Source organism: Ostrea edulis, chromosome 4 (assembly GCF_947568905.1).
Source record: "Ostrea edulis chromosome 4, xbOstEdul1.1, whole genome shotgun sequence".
In the NCBI taxonomy this organism is placed as follows: domain Eukaryota; kingdom Metazoa; phylum Mollusca; class Bivalvia; order Ostreida; family Ostreidae; genus Ostrea; species Ostrea edulis.
The window spans coordinates 38747799-38766769 of NC_079167.1; the positions used below are offsets into that span (position 1 = coordinate 38747799).

Below are 18971 nucleotides of genomic sequence, written 5' to 3' on the forward strand. Positions count from 1 at the left end.
CTAGCTATTGTAGGTCCGCCCTTTTGAACAAACTGTACTATTCAGGGAGTTTTCATGTAAACTTTTTTTGTTGCCCAGTAATGATCCCTTATTGTGACCTCATCCTATTTCCAAGGGCCACGATTTGAACAAACCTGCTTTATATAGGGAAGTCAACATTTCTGGCCCAATGGTTCTTGGGAAGATTTTCCCTATATTTTCGCATTTAAAACTTTTATCTCCTATGGTGGCCCCACCCTACCTCAGAGGGCCAAGATTTGAACAAACTTGAATCTGCACTATGAGAAGAAGCTTTCATGTAAAATTCAACCTTTCTGGCCCAGTGCTCCTTGAGAAGGTTTAATTGATTACCCACCCCCCACCCCCTTTAGAGGGAGCATGGCCCTTCATTTGAATAAACTTGAATCCCCTTTACCCCAAGAATTTGTGCCAAGTTTGATTGAAATTGGCCTGGTGGTTCTTGAGAAGAAGATTTTTAAAAGATGCCATAAAATTTTCACTAAATCTTTATCACCTTACCTTTAAAAGGGTGTGGTTCTTCGTTTGAACAAACCTGAATCATGCTTTGTGGCAAGTTTGGCTGAAATTAGCCCTGTGGTTCTTGGGAAGAAGTTGAAAATGTAAAAAGTTTACTCACAGACAGATGGGAAAATAGACACCAGGCAAAAAGATAATCAGAAAAGATCACTTGAGCTTTCAGCTCAAATGAGTTAACCAAAAAAATTCAAATTTTCCCCATACATTCCCATGTAAAACTTTAAATCCATATTGTGGCCCAAACCCACCATCAGAGCACTGATTTGAAGAAACTTGAATCTACATTAACCAAGGATGCTTGCATATTGATATCTCTAATCCTGGCCTTGCAGCTCTCGAGAATAAGATTTTTAAAAGATTTATTCGTATGTAAAACTATGATCCCATATAGAAGTCACATCCGATAACAGGTAGTTCCGGTCCCATAATTAATCTGTCCCTTAGTCCGTCCGTCCGTCCCCAGTCAATCCATTTAATCTATGGTCAATAGACAGCATCATTGCAAGCCACGGCTAAAACATACACTCCTCTCCCCTTTCATGCGTATGTTTCAGCCGTGGCTTGCGACGATGCATCGACAGACTCGTAGGTTGGAGTCCGTGCTGGACTTCAGAAAGTGCTGTAAAATGTATATAAATAAAAAATTGAATTATAAAAATCATACTAATTTTTAAAGTGAAATTTTTTCCCCCTAAAACCTTGAAAATGTTTGAAAAATATGAAGAAAATCCCATTATTCTAAAAATAATGGTTATTTACTCCACTAAAATTATCCCGGGTAAAAATCTGTTGGACTTAATATTTTACTCTTGAATGGAGACACCCGTTCTACACTTGTAAACGATGGTGCCATCGGAGACAGGAATCGCATCCCAGAACATGCTTACAGTCCCATAAACGTTCTACTTTTATTTCCCACTTGAATGGTGAACGCACGCATCTAGCGAACGGTGAACGCACACAGAGCGAACGGTGAATGCAAAATAGGCTTCGATATATTTCGGATTTTTCCCTTGGATTGTACTTATTTCATAATCAGGTAGGGAATATATATACGAATACATCTGTTTGTTCATTATTGTGCAAGTACTTGATGTATATTTCTCATGAAATGATCGTAAATTTCACATAAATTCACGCAGTAATCATGCGCAAACGTAGAAGATTTCTTATAGATACAGTATTACATGTACAGATACATTTATATCATATTCACAAGTATGGGGCGCCAAATTAACATAAACATAAACAATTATTTGAAGATATCATCAATTCAATTATTGCTCTCTTCAATTGAATTAATGCGCGCAATAATTCAACTATTGCTCTCATCAAATGAATTAATGCGCGCTTCAATTCAATTATTGCTCTCATCAATTGAATTAATGTGCGCATCAATTGAATTAATGAGAACAATAATTGATTTAATGCGCGCATTAATTCAATTATTGCTCTCTTCAATTCAATTGATGAGAGCGTCAATTTCGTAAAAATATTTCTCGCAATAATTAATTTAGAGCTCGGTATAAATAATTTGATGATCTTTTTAATTCAATTGAAGATATCTTAATTATTTATAATGCTTTTGTATAAGGAATTAATGCGCGCATCAGTTCTTTTAAAGAGAGCAACAATTCAATTAAAGAGATCATTAATTCAACTGTGGATATGTTAAAATGAAGATGTCTTTTTAAAATTACATGTATAGAGTTGCTCCCTCTAAAAGAATTATTGCTCTCTTCAAATGAATTTTAAGGATATCATTAATTCAACTGAAGAGAGCAATAATTTAATTAATGCGCGCATTTGAATTATTGCTCTCATCCAATGAATTAATGCGCGCTTCAATTTAATTATTGCTCTCATCAACTGATTTCATGCGCGCGTTATTATCAATTATTACTCTCTTCAAATGAATTGTAGCGCACATCAATCCAATTGTTGATGTCATTAATTCATTTGAAGAGATCATTAATTCAATTAAAGTGCGCATCAATTATTTGAAGAGATCTTTAATTAAATTGTTGCGCGCATCAAATGAATTGATGATATCTTCAAATAATTGAAGATCTCTTCAATTATTTGAGTTTATGTTAATTTGGCGCTCCGTACATAAGTCAAGGGTTATTGATTCTTTGCCTCGCACTAACGTTAGTGCGAGATAACGAATCAACAACCCCATCGTTCACAATAGAAATGAAACAATAACCCGTGGTTTGCGACGATGCAATAACCCTTGACTTGCGAAGATGCATATATACACATGTACATGAAAAGTAGAAACAAATTATCTATAATGTTTAGAATTCTTGAAGTTTTCAGAAATCATGAATATTGGTGAATAAAAATAGTGTAGTAATTAGCGTCAAGAATTTACAGGTGTACATGTATGACTTCACGAGCGCAGTCATTCGAATTCCATGCAATTAAAACACAACCCCGAAAGGAGTCAAGATAAATGCATTACGCAAAGAAGTATAGGTACCTCGTGTTGACAACTGAACGCATCTAGATTGTATAAAAAGTTTATTCTCAGGGGCGGATCCAGGAATTGCAGTTACAGGGGGGGGGGGGGGGTGCCACTTTATGAGGCAGGGGGTCTGGAGTCGACGCCCTGGTGGGGGCCCAGGGGGCGAAACCTCTAGAAGCTCCTGAATTTTACATATTTTATATAGGGCTTGAAATAGATCTCCTATTTAGTCTTTTGTACCATTTTCTTATCATTTTTTATGAGGTGAAATTAATAAAATGACGCAAATACTAAGGGGTTTTGGAAAAAATTGAGTTCTCCCAATAAATTAATTCAAGAAATCAATAAATATATTTTGTCATTTATTTCTCCGAGAGTGGAAGAAATTGTTTTTTACATCGTTTAGTATATTTTTCTAAATAAGATACCACGATTTACCTTAAGTTTGAAAATTTTAGAGGGGGGGGGGGGGGGGGCGGCGCCGATGCGTCCTCCTCCCCCTTATATCCGCCACTGATTCTCACTAAGATTTTGTGTAATTCATTTCTATTGCAAATACATTTATATAGTATATCGACCCGAGGAAACAATCCAATAATTAATGTACGTACAAAATGAATAGTATGACCATGAATTTACATTTAGATTGTGCAATGTCTATATACTTTCGATGCGGATAAAACTGTTTATTGTACTGAACTATGTGGGGCAGAAATGTACGAGAAAAATTACATCTTTATATTAGAGACAAACGATACAAAAATTTATAATTTGGGGAAAGTAGTAAATACATTCATTGACAATGTCTTTCACAAATATAGGCGTAAAATAATCAGAAATACTTGTCAAATCAGTTTGACATTCAGGCACGAATGTACATTGATATGTAGCATCTGTTGTTTTTTACAGTAAAGGGGGGGGGGGGGGGGGTTAAAGGGGAAAATCTTACTTGTCTAAAATTCTTGTCAAGTGAGGCAAAATACACACTAGACTCTGCTTTACTTAAATAAAATGACCCTATTGAACTCGAGAAAAAGATTTTTAAAGTTTTCCCTTATATACTATACGTATATTATTCCATTATACAACTTAGATCCCATATTGTGGCCACAACCCTACCCATCAATCACGATTTCTGAGAATGCACTTGGGCTTACCGTCATGCCGGAGAACATTATGTACATTGATGCCTGCGCTATTCAGCGCCGCTAATTCGGCAGAGGGAGTGTTATGGTCTGGGGTGGAATTACAACACATGGAAGGACCCCTTTGGTGACAGTGGAGGGCAATTTAACTAGCGTATGTTACTGTGACGAGATTGTACGTCACCACGTCATTTCATTCATTTACAACAACCAGCGTAACGTCATTCTGCAGCAGAACAACACACGACCGCACGCCGTGTTAGTAACTATCTACAGCAGCAAAACGTGAATGTACTAGCCTGACCTTGCGGTGTCACTGGATTTATCGCCTATAGAACATGTTTGGAATGAAATGGAACGAAGTTTACGTCGAGCACCCCCCCCTCCCCCCCCCCCCCCCCCCCCCCTCTGGTCCGTTGGATGCTTTGCGTTGTTCTTTACCTTATTGCGCATATGGCAGAACATTCCCGAGGTATTTCTACATAACCCGATTTGTTCAATGCGTCGTAGGTGTGAAGAATGCATGGGTGCACTTCTTTCAAACTTGTGATACTTTTCTGCACACACCCCCCCCCTTTTTTTCAGTGGCTGTTCGAATGAACCATAATGGACATAGTCCGTGATTTGATGTTTGAATTGAAAGACAATGCATTATATCAAATAATGATTTACATAATATTTTGTATATGAATCAATAAATAAAATTACTAAACTAGTTTCTTTTTTCCATAACTATATACATTGTATATATATGTGTGTGTGTGTGTGTGTGTGTGTGTGTACCAGGCCCTTTTCCATTATCTCAACATTTCCATGCTAACTAATAAAGTTTATAAATAGAATTATACACCAGTGCTGTACACAGTAAAATCACCTTGAACTAAAAAGTTCAGATATAGCATGATCTATCTAATTCACTTGGAAATTTATTGCTGGCAATGTACATATTTACAAAATATAGAGTTCCTAGAATACTAGTATTGTATATATATTCATCTACATCAAAACACACAATGAATAATCAAAATTTTTATATCAAACTATTCCTTTGTGCCCAGAGAGTGGAAACATGCACTTTTATTTAAATATCCACAATTCACCAATATAATATTCAATGAATACCAAAATACGTTTAAAATTATAATTATTTTAAACAAGAGGCCCACAGGCCTAATTATCAGTCGCCTAAGTACTAGTTAAACGATGACTAATTTGGACTCATCCTCAAGTCAAAATCCTGAGGTTGCGAAATTCACCATTTTTTGCACATCCTTTTCTGCTATTCCTAAATATCCATTTAGATTTTATAAGGTATCAGCAAACAAGAAATTCTTCAAATCCTGAAACCAAACCCCAACCCCCTACAATCATGAAGTTTACAATTTTGGTAAATGGCTACCTACTACTTCTGAATATCCATTTAGTTTCAATGACATTAAAGCAGATATCATTTATGTGTTTTGTACATATACACTATATATACCAAGTTAGTTTGGCCCCACCCTGAAATCAGAACCTCTACCCTGGGGATCCTGAAAGATACAATTTTGGCAGAGGCCTTCCTGCTCTATATCACTTTGAATTTTTCTTCAAGATATGTAGGTGTAGAGAGCAAGATTTCTGAAAATTGGTCAGTTATCAAGAAGTTTAAAATGTATATTGTTCACACATTTAATAACTGACCATTTTGACCCCACCCTAATTCCAAAACCCCTACCCCTTGAATCATCAAAATTATAATTTTGGTAAAGGACTACCTGTTCTTTCTAAATATCCATTTAGTTTCAATTTAGTATCAATAGCTTTAAAGATGATGTTATTTGAGTGTTTTACTCATAAATAATAATTATAATGATTGGTTTTTATATAGCGCTTTTCCAGCGAATGCTGCTCAAAGCGCTTTACAATACATTATTACCCCGGCAGACCTTATATCAATCTAGAACTTTCTCAATTTCCTGGGAAGCATACAGCACAAGCTGCCATTACAGGCACTAGAGCACTAACATTCCAACAATATCTTTCACTGTCTATAGCCAGGTACCCCTTCTAAACTTGGATGGAGTGAGGAAATTTGTGTAAAGTGCCTTTCACAAGGACACAACGTCGGTCAGGACTCGAACCTACGACCTTTCGGTCAAGAGTCTGACAGCTTAACCACTAGGCCACCGACGCCACAATAAACACCTTGTACCAAGTTTGGCCCCTCTCTGGGGTCAGAACCCCTATCCCAGGGATCATGAAATTTACGATTTTGGTAGAGGCCTTCCAGTTCTGCATTACAATGCATTTAGTTTTTCTTCAACGCATGTGGTTCTTGAGAATATTTTTGAAAATTGGTCAATTTGGGGCAGTTTTTGCCCCGCCCCTAAAGCCCCAGGGGTGCTGGAGTCATGAAATTTACAATTTATGTTCCCCTTGTCCCAACAATGCTTCATACCAAATTTGAAAAGAATTGGAATAGTACATAGTTATCAAGAAAAGGTTCAAAATGTTCAACTGTTAACGGACGATGACTGACTACAACCAATTGCAATAGGTCACCTGAGTTATTAACTCAGGTGACCTGAAAAGCTGTAGTATATCATTAGCCAATTATTAAATATACAAGATGTGTTTGTGAAACACACTGATGTATGGCCAAACTCCAAGGTCAAAAATGTTGGTATGAAAAGAAAGGTTTTTTCACAAGGAATACACATGTGAAATATGAAACCCCTATCACCAACCATTCAAAAGTTATGGCCATAGGTTTTGCAAACAAACAAAAAACTACACCCCACCCCACCCCCAATCAGATTATAGGGGTATAAAAAGGTATTTCTCAAAAGAAAAACACTCTCCAAATAGTGTAAACCACAGATCCTCCGTAAAACATTAAGAACCGCATTCAATTTCAACTCATTCTGGTGGGAAGACTTTTAACTTCAAGACAACATGTGTCTACTAGTACCATAAACATCAAAAAAGAACATTACTTTATACAAAAAATTTATTTCAAAGTTTTCACAAAAATAAAATATCCATTCAGGCTTACATTAGTGATCATGATTAGTCAAGTTTTAGATGTGTCGAAGCAAAACGACTGTCCCCATCCGAGAGTCATAACTGCCATCCGACCCACGTAAGAACTTGACCTGCATATTCTCATGATGTATTTATATCCAAAATTTCAATTTAGAATGTCCATGTGTGACTAAGATAATGAGTGGAACCCTGAATTGTTTGAAATTTTTCAAAGTGAATTCTTCCAAAAATTGTTGACCGGAACCAAATACGAACTTGGCATGCATATTCTTATATCTCAAATTTTAATTCAAAATGTCCATGTATGACTGATTGACTGAGGTAATGAATGTTTGAAATTTTTTAAGTCTACCAATTTTTTTTCACCAGACCCAAATGCAAACTGCACCTGTGACATTTCTATACTAAATTTCAATTTAAACAATGTCCATGTATGACAGAGATAATAAGCGAAAAACAATTTTCTAGGTCCAAGGGGCACAACTCTGTTCAGTTGATTATGTAGATAATGAACAGAGACTGAATTATGACAGAATGATAGAAAGATGGAAACGGGTAACACTATGTGCCCCTGCCATTTCATGGAGGCATAAAAATATCGAAAAAGATTTCACTAATAGAACATTTCCTTAAAAGTTGGTCACTTGTCACCCTAAAATACACAACTTCCCAATTTTTTAATGGTACATATATATTTAGTTGCCATTGACAAACTGAATGTTTTCCTATGCATTTCATCACACCAACTTCACAGCTGGAAGTTTGGAGTTTACTGAATCCAGAGGAGTCCATCGAGAAAGTTCTAGCACATCAAAGATTTCCTGCAAGACAAAAAACCTGGATATCAAAAGGAATTGAGTTCTAGCACATCAAAGATATCAAAAGGAAAATACATCTTTTTGAAAGGTATAGGGTATGATAAAAACACCATTTAATTTTTGTTCCAATATTTTGGTGTGTCTCAAAACAATGTGATCATTCATAATCAACCAACTATGATGATACCCGTTTCAAAACAAGAACATTGTATTCATTATTGATTTTGCAGAGGTCCAAGGATGATAAATTTAATTTGATAAATTTTCCACTTTGTTCTTTTTGAATGCATTATCAGTAATTGCTTCAAAATTCAAAGAATGGAAGCTTGCCTAACTCTTAAGTACCATATCAAATGCATTCTAAGATAGCAAACTTGCTCATGTTTTCCAAAGCAAAATTTTCTACATATAGTATATGTATTATCTAAACTTTGATGAAAATTCCATTATTGCAGTATTAAGGATACAGAGAATATTGTTCATGCTTGTTTGACTTCTGTGTACTTATGTTATCTATCACAACCAATACATACTAGTTTGGACATCGGTATCATTCTAAGGGTCTCCTGGTTCAACATTGAAAATTATTGTTTGTAAAAAAAAAGTCAAGTTCACTATTAAGGAAGCATGGATTGGTAATGTTATTTTTAGAAAATAAATATATTACATATAATTACACAGCTGCTACTTGGTTTTCCCAAGAAAATTTGTTAGATTGTTTTAAATTTATTGATCCACCCGATTATTTGTCAGTCTTGGGCCAAGGGGCAGACATTAAGGTCAAACATCTGAAAGAACTGGTATGATTATCTAAAAAGTTGAACCCACTTCTAAATACAAACTAATTACATTTTAAGAGTTTTTTATTTAGGTTCTTTTACATGTACTTATACCTTGTCCATTACAACATGGAAAAGCTTTAGTCTCACTGTCATGAACTTGTTCACAGAAAAGAACTGTTCATGTTCCTCTCACACAATAAAATATTTCCCTTTTTCTAGGAGGCATCAAGATCAAAATGCCCCAATATCTGACTTGCCCTCTGACTACACATGTAACGAATCTTGGAATATGAACATGTATTCCACTACACAATAGTATGGCTTTTCTTACCTCACTCTGCTCCATATAGTCCTTGTTATATCTGAACACATCTACTTCTAGCTCAGGTTCTGAAACAAACAAAAAAATAAATATTACACATATATTGTACAAGGACATTCATATTTGTATTCATTTTATATCTGCTTTCAACACTTAAACACATCCAAAACTTGATGTAAAATTTGAAATGATGGATTAAAGAACTAAAATTTCTTTAATATATACTGGTAGTTCAAAAGTAAAGGCACAAGTTTTTACACTGGAGACATATGAATAGAATTTTAATCACTTTTGAAGTTTCTATATTAGACAACACTCAAAGAGAGCAAACATAATCTTGATAAATAAACAAAAATTATATTGGCTGGTCTATTTCACTAGTCAAATCATCTAACCATGGAGTTGCCCAAGCAACCAATTTCGCGATAATAATTCAAATACAAACATTCTGATCTCAATGCAATATTACCTGAATCAATCATAAAATGCCAAAGATTCCCTCATTGTTATTAAAGAATTCCATATGCAGTGCCTCAAATTCTCTTAAGAGCACCGAGAAGTGGAGTATTACTATATTCTCACAAATGAGCATATTTATAAGCATGGCATCACTCCCTATGTATTCTATAATGGCATTCAAAACATGAATACAAAACACACAGGTATCATCACATTATCAATCCCCTCCATGTTGCAAAGGGATAAATCTTTTTCCCTGGGGGCATAGACCTACCCTTCAACATAATTTCACTGAATCTGTCCACAAAATCTAGTGTAAACAATATTATCCAGCTGATTTAAACAATTTCCACTTTCCTGTATCGGTATCCAGATGCTTAAAAATCTCAACTATTCCTATGTAACCTCTGCCAAACAAAGTCAGTTGAAGGTATTACAAGTGATTGTAGTCTAGTGTCGATTTATTCATGGCAATATCTGATACCCAGTTCTGAGCTCCTCCTATGGAGAGGAAACACATATGTTATTTCATCTCACCTTCCAGAGCTTCTGGGTCTTCATCTTGTTGAGTTTCATAGTAATTATTCTACAAGATAAAATAATGCATTTTATAGTCATCTTGCAACTATTTAGTTTTCTTGCTACAATGATCACTCAAAAGTCCTGTGTAAAATCATCACATAAAATAATATGTACATTCAAAAGTGAAAAAAATTTCCCAAGTTTTCAGTCTGTATGAAAGATATATTTGGAATGGACAGACAGTTTTCTAATACAAGCAGTCATAAATCAAAATGTAGATGACTAATAAAAGATTCAATTTAAACCAAAACATATATAGGGATAGTATCTAACACTTTAAGCATTATCTCCTAATCTAGCTTTTAAATATAATATTTGAATTAAGATGACTAATAAAAAGTTATGCATTTTGTTTCACAAGGAAATGGTCAAGCTAAACACATGGTGCATTGCTGACCACTAAGTACGACGGATTACACGTACGTAGTTTGCATACTGGTCATAATACTGGTTATAGGCGTTATATCCGTAGTAGTTATAGTAGGAATTGTTGTAGTAATTCTGGCCATAATAATTTCCATAGAATGCTGCATTGGGGTCTTGTCCCATGGGCCTGAAAAATAATACAATCTGTTACTGTTCCACTTAAATAACAATACCTAGTCACACACATCTACATCATCTATAATCACTTTCAAAAGAAAAATCAAAAAAGTTATCATGCTTTTTACAATGAGGCCACATTTAAAAATGTGTTTGTTTCCCCTCTCCCGACCCTAAATTTCAGAGGAAGGTCGGTAGGTAGGTAAAAAGTTTTTTTTTAAGCTAGCAGAATTTTATTTATTATGAAATTCCCATAACCATTAACAATGCCCGATACCAAACGTCGTGAAGCACATCATCCATGTTTCCTCATCAAACTCGTATAGTCAGTTCTCGCGTAGATTCTGCTTTGATTTCCACATTTTGCAATTAGGGAAGGTGTCGATATTTCGGACAGTACTTCATGTATTTTGGAAATGCTCATTATCTAACCACTAAACTTAGGCATTGGACTACATGTATACATATTGGTTGATTTGACAAACATTGGGTTTCATCAGAATTTTCTCTGCTATTTATGCCACATACTAACACTTAAATAAAGTTAGGGAGAATGTTGCAACTATGGACAATGGTGTTAGTTTTGGACACATGGTGTTATAAAATTGGTAAACTCGGTTGCTGTCTTTTATTTATGGTTCACTGACATTTTATGCTTTTGTTTTTTGCACATTATCTTAATTTATATATGATAGTGATTTTGATTATATTTTTAAATGATATCAGTAGATCTAGTTTACCAGAAAACGTTTCAACGGGACTTGATTTTGCCGATCAAACAAAATGGATGCTGACATCAACCAGTCAGAGCTGAGTTACACATGTGCATATAATTAGGTGTTTTCCAGTTTGTAAATATAGCATCAGTTCAGAAATAAGTTAAATTGAGAATGCTTCTGATTGACTGTCAAAAATATCGCATCCGTCCGAAATATCAACACTTTCCCCTACTGAAGAACACAACTTGCACACTGGATGCCCCGAATTCTCTTGTTTCCTCGCTTCTCGTATAGACAACATTTCTCCATCTCGATCTTGCAGATCACTATTCCGAATTGTGAGCCGAATTCAATGTTAAACTCACTTGTAATTAATCAATAAAACAATCATGATTCTTGTACTTATTAATATCGATTAAAAGAAAATATCAATCCAAAATTCAATATTAAACAGAAGCCAACAATTGTAGTCAACCGAATTTTCACTGCCATTTGAGCAAACGAGTCTCGTGACTCAAAACAAAGCTCGACAGTTTGATAAAATGTTTTCAAGAGACTGTTTGTGTGATGAAAGAACCCATAAAATCGATATTAGTAAGTACAAGAAGAATCGTTTTATTGATTAGTTATGAGCTTAAAATTGAATTTGGCTTGTAAGTATTTGAAATCAGCCAGAGAATGCCGCCTCCAGCGGGAGGCGGCAAAATTTCTAGATTTCGGACCAGAGCACCTCCTGTATTCGTATTATTAATTTTTAATTTTGGATCGAAACCAAAGAAGATATAGAAAATTTTCATCATTATAAAATACTGATCTGCAACAGAAACGACCTTGAAATTTTCTTAAAATTAAAAAAAAAAAACTTCACCAGAATGGCGTAATAAAAATTTATGGGTCAGTGTGAATTTTCAGACTCGGTCGGGCGAGGGGAAACAAACAATATTTTTATTTTGGCCCGAAATGTAATAAAAATTGTACTAGACAAGTACCTTTTTGGTGTGGCCAGACTGACCCGTATTGGTTTTTTGCCCACTCCCTGCATATGCTGCATCTCTATGAGAGCTCTCTGTTGGTCAGTCTCCTCTGAAAACCTCACAAATCCATAGCCTTTACTCTTACCACTTGGTTCCAAGACAACTGCAAGCACAAATATGCATACTCTGACATTTTATGTGGAAGCTTTATATACTGTAAAATATCTGCAACATAATGTCAAATCTGATGGTGACTCGGACTGACTCCTTACTTACTAATGCATGTTTTTTTTTTTTTAAAAAAGTGTTATATGAAAAAAAAATTTGCTGCTGGATGGGTAGTGTCACTTTCTTCTTATCTTGTGATAATATTTAATAGTGCAATAAGCCTCAGTCAAAAGTTTATAATGAACTGAGGAAAAGATTGGTTAATGAATGAAGTACTAAATTGTCTGAATGTGCTGAAAATCAGTAAGGTAACACTATGAACATATGCCTTATTCAAACCAAGACATTATAGAGAAAAATCTTTTTCAGTAAATTAAGGAGGTATGATACACCAAAGAAATTTGATGTAGATGAAAAATGGAGGATATGTACAGCAATATTTTGAAGTTGAAATTTTTCAAATTTACTTTATTTTGTCAAAAAATACAGTTTTAGTAGAAGGTAATCTGAAAAAAATTTAAAACCCCTGCTGGACTCGAATCTGCGACCTACAGTTCAGCAGTTGGTATTCTAACCTACTGAGCTACTCGGCTAGGTATTTAAATGGAAAAGGAAATGTCAAATATTGCTGATATCGATTTTTTCATCCATGTTTTTAAAGGAAGTCAGCCATTATGACGATGTAGAGTACTATCTTAAGACTATTTTAAAATGTTTTACAAATTAGTTCTCATAAATTGTCAATTGAAGTAGACAGATTTAGAAATATTCCTGTTTATGTCTGACGGAAAATGTAGGGTGTGTAATTTAGATTTCATAGAAGATGAGAGTCATTTATCATTGAATGTTCCGTATATGACACATGAAAAATAAAAGAATTCATGGATCAAAATCAAAATTCATATAAAGGAGTATAGTGCACTTGGTATGCAATTTCGCCTACATAAATACTTTTTTCTTGAATATCATTTTTTACAAATATTCTGCTATACAATGGCAGTTTATACTTCTGTTTACCCAAATTACTTAAAGCTGTATGGTCCGATGTTCATGTATTATTTTTGTACATAATTACTTTAAAGCAGATTAATTACTTTATAAAGTTATTAACTTTCCCTTAATTACATGCTTGAAAACATCTGCATGTAAAAGAAAACAGTGCGAATATTATTTAGAAAGTAAATATAGTGGCTACATATATAAATCATCCCATAATAGACGTCTATAAATAGACCCACGCGCGTCAGGGGAATCCCAACATGATGTATTAACTCATACGCAACTGTCTAGTTTTAAGGCTGAAAGAGCGTAAAACAACGAATTACTAAGAGGTATTTGATATTTTTTATTTCTATTAAACTTATGGTACGGCACTGTTATAACAAAATACACAGCTTTACACAGATAAGACCACCGATGATCTGAAAGTTTGAATTGGTCACGTGACTGTCACTTGAAATGGCAGAGTTACGCGGTTATTTGTAAACATCGATTTAAAATCAAATTATTTGGGTTAAAACAGGTGAAATAATTTATAATATGTCATACAGTCTCATAAGTACATACATGCGATGATTTAATAGCGTTTTTTTGAGATGGAAAAAAAATATTGTAATTCGGACCATACAGCTTTAATAAAGATATCTATATGTTGATAGTATCTTTATTTGATGAGCGTAAACATCACTGTGATCATATAGAGTATATAGTAGATGTAACGTAATGGGCCTAAAAAATTGCAAACTGTTGCAAAAGGCCATCCTAAACCAGAAATAAAACACTGAAATTGTTTTACTTGAGTATGACTGTACATAAGTCCATTTGAGGAAATTTGGTTTAAGGTGGCCCTCTTGTTGAAAATGGATAAAATATGAAAAAAAAAGTTCTCAAAATTTACCTTGAGATATAGCAGCCTGTCAAACGTTAAACCTTTAAACTTACATGCCTCGGTGGCCTAGTGGTTTAGGTGCTCGGTAATCTAACACTTAAACCATACATTCCGAGTTCAAGTCCAATATTTTCCCAATCTCTCTCTCTTTTCTTTTTTTTTTGCTTTTCATTTTTTGGGTCGTTTTCTTGAGGGTGTGTGTGTTATAAATGTGATACATATATTATAACAAATATTAATCATTTTCATCATAACTTCCAATATTTGCAAGTTACGACTTAAAGTAAAGGAATTAATTTCGAGATCACTGTAGTTCCGTTTGTTTAAACTAACATGTTCCTGTGTGCACAGGATTTTCAAACGTAATGTGGCTGACGAAAAGCTAAACAAATACTACAAGAAAAAGGGCACAAATGCACAGCATGTAATAAGTAAAAATAGGTCAAGGGAGGAAAAGAACTGTTATACAGTTTGACTTCTCAAGAGTAAATATAAAAACTCATGTAGCAACTGTCATATGATATTTAGGCAAAGCTAAACACTCGAATTATCAACCAACGGCAAATGAACTGATGAAATCTATTAAAGGTGCTGCAGTCATGTCAGAAAAAGACAGTCAGTTAAGTAATGCCACATGTAAAAGGGTTGTTGTGTAATTAATATGAATGCACCTATGAAAATATTGTACTGTCCATCATTCCAAATAGGAAAATGGTTTATTGATTAAAGAACAACTCATATAAATGTCAGTAATGATAAACTGTGGCAGTTATTTATCTTGGTTAACGAAACATCAAAAACGTTGGCCTTATATCTAAATATAACACGCCAGTCTATTATTGGAAACCGGTGTTTTCCATTTAGATTTCTGAGTCGGCCTTTTCGTCAGCAAATGCGCTATACCTCTTTTTCTACACCCTCAGATAAAAATAAACTGATATGGCTCTGGTCAAATGAAAAAAGCAATATAACAATTGTCTTGTAAAATCTACTTATGATTGGATTTGTTATAAGGAAAAATATAAGCACAAAATGAAACTAAATATATATACATACGTACATGCCCTTGCTGTATTTTCTGTCTATCATGTCTACATACATGTCAGTTGTCCCTTTAGTAATTTTACTATATATCAAAATGAAACTTTATGTAGAATGTCTATCATTTGGATTTCTTCCTCTGTTTATAGTTTACTTTTTTATATGTTTGTAATGGGCCCAGAATTTACTTACTCTTCTTACAAACCTCAAAAATCACTCAAAATAAGATTATGTGTATTCTTTTAGTTCCATTTATCCTTCAATATCATAAGTAAGAGTCTGTTTCTTCATCAACCTACGCTCCTCAGACTTATTTACCTTTTGCAGATCTGCAAGACCTGAAGCGTCTAGAAAAAGCCTGGTACAGTGTGTAATCATCAACTTCTTCTGTCAAATCACCAACAAAGAGGGAAAACTCTGGGCTGCAGAAGAAAAAGAAGATATATAATCTCCTGTTTATAATACTACAGACAGGTGTCTATTATTTTCAGTTACACAAATATCCTGAAGTTTATTGGTGTAGAACACTTTGCAATTCATCTACAGATGAATAACCTTTCTCCTCTATACTGCAATCAAAACATATATTTTGAAACTAATATTATCTTACAGAGAATGTGTCAGTAAAGCTGATACTTTTACCACATGATTTAATTCTTACGATGATAAGTGTTCTTTTCCATAGCTGGCACTATTCAACTTGAAACGTCTTTGCTAAAATGAAAAGAAAAGAAAGAATATAATCTTATGAATAACCATCATTTCACAACCCTATACAACAATCATAAATGTGCAAGTCTTTGATACCGGAGGACACATTTTACCTTCTGAAAACATCAACAGCCTGCTTTGTGGGAACAAAAAGCTATCCAGTCTGTTTTCAACCCTAGAAAATTGTTCCTGTCTAATAAAATTTAAAACATTGTACAAGTCATCAAAAGGAGAGAGATTTTACTGTAAGCTGGTCTGATACTCGCCCAGGGCTCTGTCTGGGCTCCTGCCCCCCGGATACTTACTGGAGTACTGTTTGGTATGTTCTTTCCATTCAGCTTTAACATGGCCTGATGTGCATTTTCATGATCATGAAAGTCAATGAAGCAGTATCCTGCTGGCAGTCTATGGATGGTATAAAGAAAATGTGTTACAAATCATGTTACTGAATTACAGGTAAAACCCTAAGGTCCTTTCGTATGTAATCATTACACACTCGGATTTAAAACTGAATTGAATTTTAAGAATGTTCTTCATAAAAACACTGAGCAAGGCAATCACAAATCATCATACCCTGTTGTTTTACTTTTGATGACCTTGATCCCCTTAACAGCTATACCCATCTGTTTGAAGGCCATAGAAATGAAGGATTCATCCATGTATGGGTCCAGCTAAAAACACAATAATATTCATTCCCATTAATATTTTCATGCAAATTAAATTATTAAAACATAGTCTTTACATTATAACAACAATTCTTCAGTAATATTATACATATATACACACACATGTATATATAATCATATATACTACAAGATGACAAATTTACACAAGTGTCAGAGATATCAGGCCACAGCAGATGAAAGAAATTCTATTTTATTTTATAGATAAGACCACACTGATGATACATCTCTTCAGGACAAGAGTTAATTGTTAAGTCTTACTTTAATTATTAATAACATATCTTAATTGCTAAGGTAACAAAATTAGTTAGTAATACAATGATTTTAAAAGGCATACATATTCATGCATATATATTTGGAGTTTTCATTTGTCTGGAATCCACAAAACACTGCACATCCTTTTTGTATTTCATGAATGAAAAAGATAATATCAAGTAGTCAATGAAATAAATTGAACCCGAAACAAACTTAGTACAAATTGACAATTCTAAGGTTTATTACATCTTTTAATGTTACATTTGTTTCCAGACATTATACAACTCAAAGGCTAATCAATTCAATCCCCAATTAAGTACACATATATTACATTAATTTAGAAATACAATTACATTATTCCGCAGAAACGCATATCAGAGAAGACTGCCTGTAATGATCCAGAAATAAATATAGAAAAATAGTAGTATAACAAAATAAAACATTACAAAGCTGACTGAGTATACTCCTGAAGAAGTCAAGAAAGTAGTCTAACTCTAACAGGTTGGGAACACTTCCCCTATAGCGAGATATTCTCGCTAAAACGCGATTATCCCTCTCTAGCGAGAATAAATATATCCCGTACAACCGAGAAAAACACCCGTGGAGTACATCTCTTCGTGATTCACGTGAAAAGAAGAAAAAGTGCTAAAATCATAAATGTCTGATACTTCTGCAAATATATTAATCAAAACAAAAACACTCATGATGTGTATTGGATTTCAGACTGCTTCCCTCTTACGCAGCAACTTTGACATGCAATTTCATGACTATGTTGTCAATTTCATAGAAACAATTCGCATCATGTTGAGTGTGTGTCGCACTTATTCAGCGTTGCATGGGATTTGACATTATTTTCAATAAAGACGCAAAAACACCTGTTTGTGGTAATGTTTATTTCTCGCTAATGAGGGATAATCGCGTTTTAGCGAGAATATCTTGCTATAGGGGATGTGTTCCCAACCTGTCTAAGTATAATTATATATCTCGTTTTACAATACCACAGACACAGGTGTTTTACTGTCATCACCATGCAATGATAGGTCTTGAAAACACTTCATGTCTTTAGTCTGTTAGTCATATCTTAAGTCAGGGCGACATACTCTTAATAGTGTCTTTGTTTTTTAAAGTTTGAGCTATCTTAAAACAATCTCTCACCAGAGGGCGTATTACGCTGCGCTACAACACCTCTGTCAACGTCTGAATGTCAAGATTCTTGGCAAATCTTATTTCTACCTATTGCATAATAAAGTATGATTTTACAAGTTTTAGTGTTAAGCTTAAAATCTTACAGTAAGTTAAAAAAACAACGAATTCCATGATTATTCTAGTATTATTGGATGAATGAATATTTATATAAAACCTTTTAATACGCTCAGGTGTCTCATATTTACCAGCTTTTGCGTTTATAAAATTCAGACAAGTGTTTGATTTGCTTAGATATAATCATTACAGTTTGATATGCTAAGTTAGTTTTAGTACGTTTTGATATGATTTTTAGACGTTGACAGAGGTATTAGTGGAGCGTAGCGGGAACGATAACTCTGGGTAGAGATTGATCTTAAACATGCAGAAGAACAGAGAAAATTCTGACTAAAATCCCTTGTATTACTTTTCGGACTCCTGCAACCAAAATATGAAAATTTGACACTGTGTACGTCTATAGAGATACACTATAAAACTATAATTACATCTCCCATCCAAAGTGATGTTGAAGCAGATGCCATTTTACACTTCTTCTCAAAATCGAAACTGCAATCTGCAAAAAAGTATGGCGATATCTTAATTATGTCGTTCCTGACTATTTCGTGTGTGATGATATCAATTTTGTTTTCAGATTCATATTCTCA

At 34.2% G+C, this 18971-nt stretch overlaps 1 protein-coding gene across 1 annotated transcript; it reads right to left on the minus strand.

Moving 5' to 3' along the window:
* Positions 1 to 7126: 7126 nt before the first annotated feature.
* On the minus strand, positions 7127 to 18958 carry LOC125669134 (tRNA selenocysteine 1-associated protein 1-like). Its single transcript, XM_048903584.2, has 10 exons — positions 18813 to 18958; positions 16760 to 16857; positions 16492 to 16591; positions 16137 to 16189; positions 15794 to 15897; positions 12394 to 12541; positions 10566 to 10695; positions 10098 to 10146; positions 9111 to 9169; positions 7127 to 8000 (listed from the first exon to the last, which is right to left on the minus strand). Exons 1-10 carry the CDS (start codon positions 18846 to 18848, stop codon positions 7917 to 7919), a joined length of 861 nt encoding a protein of 286 aa, XP_048759541.1. The 5' UTR covers positions 18849 to 18958; the 3' UTR covers positions 7127 to 7916.
* Between the last annotated feature and the right edge of the window lie 13 nt (positions 18959 to 18971).

What these genes read in the sequence shown, in the direction of transcription:
- LOC125669134 (XM_048903584.2), bottom strand. Translation starts at nt 18,848, where the DNA reads ATGGCATCTGCTTCAACATCACTTTGGATGGGAGAT. An exon ending in CATCACTTTGGATGGGAGAT is followed by an intron (nt 16,858 to 18,812) that starts GTAATTATAGTT and finishes TTGTGTTTTTAG; the next exon opens with CTGGACCCATACATGGATGA. An exon ending in GTCTTGCAGATCTGCAAAAG is followed by an intron (nt 12,542 to 15,793) that starts GTAAATAAGTCT and finishes TTGTGCTTGCAG; the next exon opens with TTGTCTTGGAACCAAGTGGT.